The sequence below is a fragment of the Strongylocentrotus purpuratus genome, unplaced genomic scaffold, assembly GCF_000002235.5.
Source record: "Strongylocentrotus purpuratus isolate Spur 01 unplaced genomic scaffold, Spur_5.0 spur5_scaffold_2, whole genome shotgun sequence".
Taxonomy (NCBI): domain Eukaryota; kingdom Metazoa; phylum Echinodermata; class Echinoidea; order Camarodonta; family Strongylocentrotidae; genus Strongylocentrotus; species Strongylocentrotus purpuratus.
Genome location: NW_022145605.1, coordinates 11,613,769 through 11,620,896, shown reverse-complemented (window position 1 = coordinate 11,620,896; position 7,128 = coordinate 11,613,769). Strand labels below are relative to the sequence as shown.

The following is a 7,128-nucleotide window of genomic DNA, read 5'->3' as shown; positions in this document are numbered from 1 at the left end:
ATTGAATGCATAAAATACTGCATAATTTAGAACAACTAGAAAACAAAAAACACAACAACTTGAAGTCTTGAACAAATAATCAAACAGGAAACCACATTTGCGTCACATAGGCCTACCCTAAAATTGTAATGATGATGATTAAGACGATGTCGGCGATGATGATAATTCCTATGACGAAAATGCTATGCTTTTCCAACCAATATCCTAAAAATATACGCTAATTTATTTTTTAATCAAGATTTGAGAGATGTCGAGAATAATTTGCAGTTTAAAAAAAAAATTAAAAAAATGAAGTGCCATTACTCTCTTTCCAAAGTGTTTACTTTAATAGTGGTAGTTTTTTTTTGACAAAATGTTGTTATTGTGGATTTTTTTTTCTTCCCCTCTCCCGATTAGCGATAGAACACTGAAGATTTGACTGAACACATTATTAAAACATCATAGACAAGTCGCAGGATTTTCCAAAGGCAGTAAAAAATTGTTTTTCCAGATCAGAAACTGATAAATAACAGTGCACTTGCATTAGGCCTACAGAGGCAAGGGAAGAAATAAAGAAAGAAATATCAATTATCAAAATAAAATGTAGATCGAATTCTACTGGGAAGCAATTTGATTTGGCCTAACGTGTACCCGAGATGTTTCCTTTTTCTATACTTTTGATGCGCGCCCACCATCGGGCGGAATTAGGGCGGGTCTAGGCGGAATTAGGCAAGGAAAATGCCTCACGCAGACGGCGCGCTACGGACAATCGCTTATGATTTCGGGCGTAAGAATGGCATAGCTAGATTTGCTAGAATTTCGGCAACAAATTGGTATACATTAGCGCCTGTATAATTCATTTCCAGAGAAGTTACCTGAGAAAAACTGCCCATCGGGCGGAAACCGGGCAGGGTACGGTACGTGTGTGCGATCGATCGAGAGCTAGATAGCTAGCTGATTAGATTTAGAAGTTAGAGAAAGTAGAAAGACTCCGCAGAGCTCAGAGCAAACAAACTGATAGAAAGTATGAATATTTGCTCATTAATCTTCATTCTGTCTGTTATGTGTCATGATGTCACTGGATGTGGGATCACAACCCATATAGAAATAGGTAATATATAATTTGTATTTTTTTGGTTGTATCACTTCCAAAGTTTGTTGCACGTCTTGTCAGTGTGCCAGGAGTCTACGTCTGTTTTTAGTGTTAGGCCTGGCTATTGCTACGCCTCGCCGCCGGGCACGTGGGAGCGACGTACAGGTCGCAGCGCGCAGCCACCGGGCAAGTCTCGGGTCTCGACATAGGGGGACGCAACTTTTCGGGACATCCGGGTACTCTTGTGACCTCGGGTCAGAGCGAGGTGAAATGTTGTAGCTTCACGTCACCTCGTTGGACGCATTGCGCGCGAAATAGACTACGCGACCATGCGGCGGCGCGGTATTTATTAAGCATGTACCGTGTATCGCTCTTAGCTCTAGCTCTGCGTTGATGATATACGTACTCAGTACACACGGGTACGCGCAGCGTCGTCAGCATGCAGCGTCACCAGGTTTTGGTTCTTCATTATCATCATGCCTAAAAGCTGTGAAGCTGTGTACTGCACCAATCATAACTTTAAACGTGTAGAAAAATTGTCTTTCTTCAAGTTACCTTCAAGAAAGAAATCTCCGGAAAGACGAGACAAATGGTTGAATGCATGTCAGAAACTGACCAAAACCGGTGGGCGATGGAGCCCAGGGAAACATGCTGTACTGTGCAGCAAACACTTTGTAACTGGTAAGGAAGAAAATTGTTTTTGAATAGACCTAAGTTAGAGTGTAGTGTCTGTATTTGCAAGCTTTACCAAACGTAGTTCCTCTATATATTTTCTACAAATATTACAGCTATAGATCTCTAGCAATCTAGGTTACTTGGCACAAATAATGTTATGAGAAAAACCTGATGGAGTGATGATGTGAATTTTTAATGTGGATTCCAGGGGAAAAACTGAATTTTATTTAAGGGGCAACAACTGAACAAGCCCCCCCCCCCCATTAGTACGCAAGTAAGAGAGGTGAAAGTGAATACCCCCCATAGAGCTATAGACTAACCAGTCTTATTAATTATATAGCTCTATGATGATAGTGCTGTAACTTAGATGCCATGTTCGTGTTGACTCTAGCTAGATGATCTAGCCAAGGCAGTAGCGTACGCAGGATTTTTTCAGGGGGGGGGGGGGTAACATTTTTAAATCGGGCTGAAAATTTCGCAACGGCTCAGCCAGCCGCTGAATAGGCGCGTACACAGGGGGGAGGGGGGGGGGGGGGTCTGAGGACACTTTTTTTCTTCTTTTTTTTGGTCCCAGAAAAAACTCAGCCAGCCGGGGTGTTTTGCTCCTAATTACACACATTAAAAAAACTGAAGGGAGGGGTTCAACCCCCAACCCCCCCCCCCCCCCCCCCCCTGCGTACGCGCGTGGCTCTATGCTCCATTTAGGGTCAATGAGTTGCCCGAATCAGCTTACCACTGTACACAATTAAAATGTTAATTTTGTTGTTGATTGGGTTTGAGCTGAACTTGTTTTGATCAGCGCCTATAGAACGCACATGTATTCTTGTTTATGGCTTGTCATCGCAACGTAGCGAAGGTCAGGATTTGGGATTTAAATGGCGCCAGTTAAGTCGCGCCCACCACTGGATAGGCATAAATCACAAAGGAGGATAATGGGAAAAAAGTATATATAAAATGAGTATGGTAATCATGACATGAAAATTAGGTACAAAATGACAAGTTAATTACCTTGCGAAAACGTTAAAAAAAATTCTGCCGAAAATCCGAACCAGGCCTTAGTGCTCGGTTCGGTTCGACTCGGTTCGGAAGTGTCATGTTCGGCGAACTTCCATTCGGTTCGGCTACAGCACTACTCTATGAATATGATACCCCCTCACAGGTTTTTGAAGTTTTATTGTATTAAAAAATTACATTCTTTAGCAGAACTATAATATAAATCACCGCCCTGGTGTAAACTGTAGTCTAGCTAATTTGTGTTTACTTTCCTCTTCTTTGTATGCTCAGGTGCCCCAGTTTTGCTGCAGAATCATCCAGACTACATCCCCTCTATCTTCCCACACAAACCAAATAGCACTGCAAAGGGGCATCAAAACTTGAAGCGCTTTCAACGGAAAGAGAAAATCAGCAAACGTCGGCTATCATTCTCGCATCTTCAGGACGTAGACAAAGTACCAGATCCAGTGCCACTTGAAGATGATTTCATGCAACCTCCTGAAGCTGAACAGGCAGACGAAGCATGTCAACAAAGCAGTGTGTCTACAGAAGAAGCTTACCAGCGTAAAATCAAAAAGCTTGAGGAAGAGTTACTAGCTGTCAAGCAGGAAAGGAACGAATGTCGTGAGGAATTCAATAAACTGCAGGAAGATTGTCAAAAATATCAAGAAGAGTCAGATAAGCTGAAAGAGCAGCTTGAAGGAAAGTGTTTGTCGTCCAAGATAATTCAGGGGGATGACAAGAAGTGTCGTTTCTTCACTGGCCTGCCGCTGTCTGTCTACGTAAAAACATTTGAGCAATTAAGAAAGTTTGTACCCCATGCTACGACCAAAGATTCTCTGTCATATGAAGACCAGTTCTTTTTCACTCTTGTTCGCTTGCGGCTGGACTTGTCTTTTGAATTCCTCGCTTACCAGACCGGAGTGGCAGAGTCAACAATCAGGGGGTACTTCTGGCTTTGGATTGACATGATATTTTACAAGTTGGACTTCATGTTAAAGTGGCCGTCTCGGGAATCAATTTCAGCTACCCTTCCATCAGCCTTTAGAAAGAAGTTCCCGCGTTTGACAAGCATCATAGACTGCTTTGAGATATTCATGGAGCAACCAAAAAACCTGCATGCTAGAGCTCAAGTGTACTCAAATTACAAAAAACATACAACTGTTAAGGTATTCATAGCATGCACTCCTCTTGGAGCTGTTTGTTACCTATCTCCAGCATGGGGCGGGCGTGTATCAGATGTAGAACTTGTAAGACAGAGTGGATTCATAGACCCTCATCTCCATGAACCTGGCGATCAAATCCTAGCCGATCGAGGATTCCTTCTTCATGATGACTTCGCTACGGTTTGCTCAGCAGAGCTTATTACTCCAGCATTTACAAGGGGGAAAAGTCAGTTGTCAGCATGGGATGTGGAGAAGTCGCGAGGAATGTCGTCAATTAGAATCCATGTTGAGCGTGTCATTGGACTTATGAAGAATCGCTACACCATTCTTCAGAACACTCTTTCAGTTTCCATGGTGAAGTCACGGAAAGGCGAGGCAGATGGTGACAACTTATCCAGCATAGATAGACTGCTTCGGGTGTGTGGCATTTTGGTCAATCTCGGTGGGAGCATTGTGTTCAAGGATTGATTAACTGTTTTGAACAAACTGCAGAAATTACGAACAGAATAGTGTTGTTGTTGTTAGCGTTTAGATGGCGCTCTTCAATCTTGTCAGATTATCTGCGCCACGGCGTTCCTTCTTTGATGTTCATCTTTTCGAACTTAAGATCTCATGGCTCACTTTTACTGATTTTTTTTTTTTGTGGGGGGGGGGGGGGGGGGGGGGAGGTCTGTCTTTCCAGACTCCTGCTTTCCAGTTCAGAGTTAGCTTACCGTACCTGTCTCAGCGAAGTGCTACTGTGCAAGATTAAATATATGAATTGTTAGCATATTTTCAAAATTATTTGTTCAAATTCCATGAAACTTGTACCCAAGGGTTATCAAGTATCACAAATCATATGACACTCACAGACACAAATTCCAGGTCACAAGGTAAAAGGTCATTTTAGGTCAGTAGACTTGGATTATGTTTTCACAAATTAATATGAGAATTAATAAATCAATTTTTGTTATTCATACATGTATTTCATTCAAGTTATCGATCTTGGTACAAATAATAGTTATTAATTCTTCTGATGATTCTTAGTCAATATTCACTTCAAAATGCTGATTATATCTAATTCTTCATTTTTTGGGGCCTGCTAATGGGCCATCCTGCCTATAAATAATGTTCCAACCTCAATTTTTCATTGTATTGAATTGCGTAATGCAGGCGAGACCGCTGAGAGCGTTTCCCTTGTTTCTCTTTCATATTTCTTGCATTGTAGTAAAATGTTCTATAGTTTCTGAAACCTAACAATGGATACATAGTCCATCTTCATGTTGATTAATAATGTGCTGATAATAATTTAATTTGCATTTCCCTAGTCTCAACTGATGTATAATCATGTCCACACAATATTATTTGAATGGTTAATTGCATATTTTGTAATAGTGTAAAAGTAGAAAAATTTGCGATACATTAATTTTCGCAGGTTTCCCGCTACGATCGGAACTCGGAAGGCGCAAATTTTAGAACCAGCAAAAATATAAGAATGATTTTTCACTTTTCATGCATGTTATGAAAGGGCTGAATTGCGTGCAACACAAATATATTTTGGGGTAGCTCAGCGTGAAAATTTATTCTCGCGAAAATATCAGCATTTACAGTAGATGGAAACTTATTGATTTTACTAAATTACCACGATATGGCAATCATGACTAAATGGAGGAAGAACTGTATTTGATTTTATTTCTTAATAAATTCTAAAGCTCTTTTTAAATAACATAATCTGGTTACACTACTTCCATTTTTTTTTCTTTTCTCTTTTGTGATATAACTGTGGGAAAGAATGCAAAGTAAATGGTAGAGAAGAATGAAGTTGCACTTGGAAGTTGGATATGAAGAAGCAACAGTTCATAAGAAATGAAAAAGTGAGAAATGAAGAGAAAGAACCTTTTTTTTAAATATTTATTTTAAAAAAATGAAACTTGAAAAATGAGCAAGAAATATTTGTTGGTTGATAGTCGAATGAGGGAGAAACCCATTGGAATTGGAAGGAATGGAGTGTAGAGAAGAGAGGAATCAAGTTTGATATGAAGAAGTGAAGAACAATAAGTGAATGGGTGATAAGAAATGAAAGAAAACAAAAGATAAGGAAGAAACCTTTAAGGGGGTATCACACTGAGTGGCGAACATAGCGTATATTGGGTTTTGTCAGGGTTCTTAAAAGGTTACCATTTGCCAAAAAGTTCGCAATCATGTTCGCAAACGGCTTTAATTGTCATAAATACTTTTTCTGCAATGATATCTTAAACATTTTCAAAATGTCTCCGCTTGTTTTGGACAACATTTGTCAAAAAGTTGATGAATTGAACAATTGCAATATTTGCAAGCATTCGCCACTCACTATCATACCCCCTTTTAGGAAAAATTACAGACAAGATAAAGGGATGGGAAGAGGGAAGAAGGAAAAAGGAAATCTACACTAGGGGCACCTGCCACCTTCCCTTATCTAAATGTCACAATATCACATCTCTTCTTGCTCTTATCCATCTCTTTTATATTCCATATCAATACATGTACTCATTGTTCTTTCATAACCTTTCAGTCAAGGCTCATGTACCATATTTAAATTTGATCTTGGAGAAAGTGAAAAAAAGTACAGAGAAGAGGTAGAAAAGAAACAAGTTGCAGAGTTCAGGTGTGACAAGAGTTTAAGAATTTTTTTTCAAGATGGGAAGGTAGAAAATAGAAAAGTAGTAGTGAAAAGGAAAACAGAGAGGAAAGTTTTAACTTTGGAGACTTGCTGACAACTCGGTATATACATGTACCTTGCTACTATCTCTTTATTTCTCATTACACCCTGTGCCTCCTTGCCTACTCTCAATTATTCTTGATCTTTTCAATCAACACTCAAACTGTCACATATTGAATTTGCTTTGACACCTTTTTTTCACTCACTTCTAATCAAGTGGTTATTCTTTTGGAACACTTTTTTCACTTTCTTCACATGCCATTTTATTTCCTTCCGACTTATTACAAGGTCACCTTTCATTGCAAAGTTAAGACATACAAATCCAGTTTCCATGTCTCTTCAGTATCTTTTATTTTTACATCGATCATGGAAGTACTGTACATGTACAATTGTACATGTATTTTCATAGGTATTCAGTAAATTACAGGAACAATGATTGTTAAAGGCATCGTTGAACAATGTTAAATCTAAGATGCGTGACCCTACGTGTTATCAGGGTCTGTGATATGGTGTAATATTGAAGCCCTAAAAAAATTGAGCTTCAA

The 7,128-nt window shown here is 39.5% G+C and overlaps 2 protein-coding genes across 2 annotated transcripts in view; both read left to right on the top strand.

The window, feature by feature from the left end:
• The first annotated feature begins 299 nt into the window (after nt 1-299).
• LOC590298 (phosphatidylinositol-glycan-specific phospholipase D) overlaps nt 300-7,128 on the top strand; it is a 48,825-nt gene continuing 41,996 nt past the window's right edge. The window contains exon 1 of the mRNA XM_030991661.1: nt 300-1,090. Coding sequence (XP_030847521.1) covers nt 1,006-1,090 — 85 coding nt within the window. The 5' untranslated portion in view covers nt 300-1,005. The remainder of the gene's footprint in view (nt 1,091-7,128) is intronic.
• LOC593617 lies at nt 1,428-4,753 on the top strand. The gene is made up of 2 exons (XM_793088.4): nt 1,428-1,753; nt 3,032-4,753. Exons 1-2 carry the CDS (start codon nt 1,549-1,551, stop codon nt 4,372-4,374), a joined length of 1,548 nt encoding a protein of 515 aa, XP_798181.1. The 5' UTR covers nt 1,428-1,548; the 3' UTR covers nt 4,375-4,753.

What these genes read in the sequence shown, in the direction of transcription:
- LOC593617 (XM_793088.4), top strand. Translation starts at nt 1,549, where the DNA reads ATGCCTAAAAGCTGTGAAGCTGTGTACTGCACCAATCATAACTTTAAA. An exon ending in CAGCAAACACTTTGTAACTG is followed by an intron (nt 1,754 to 3,031) that starts GTAAGGAAGAAA and finishes TTGTATGCTCAG; the next exon opens with GTGCCCCAGTTTTGCTGCAG.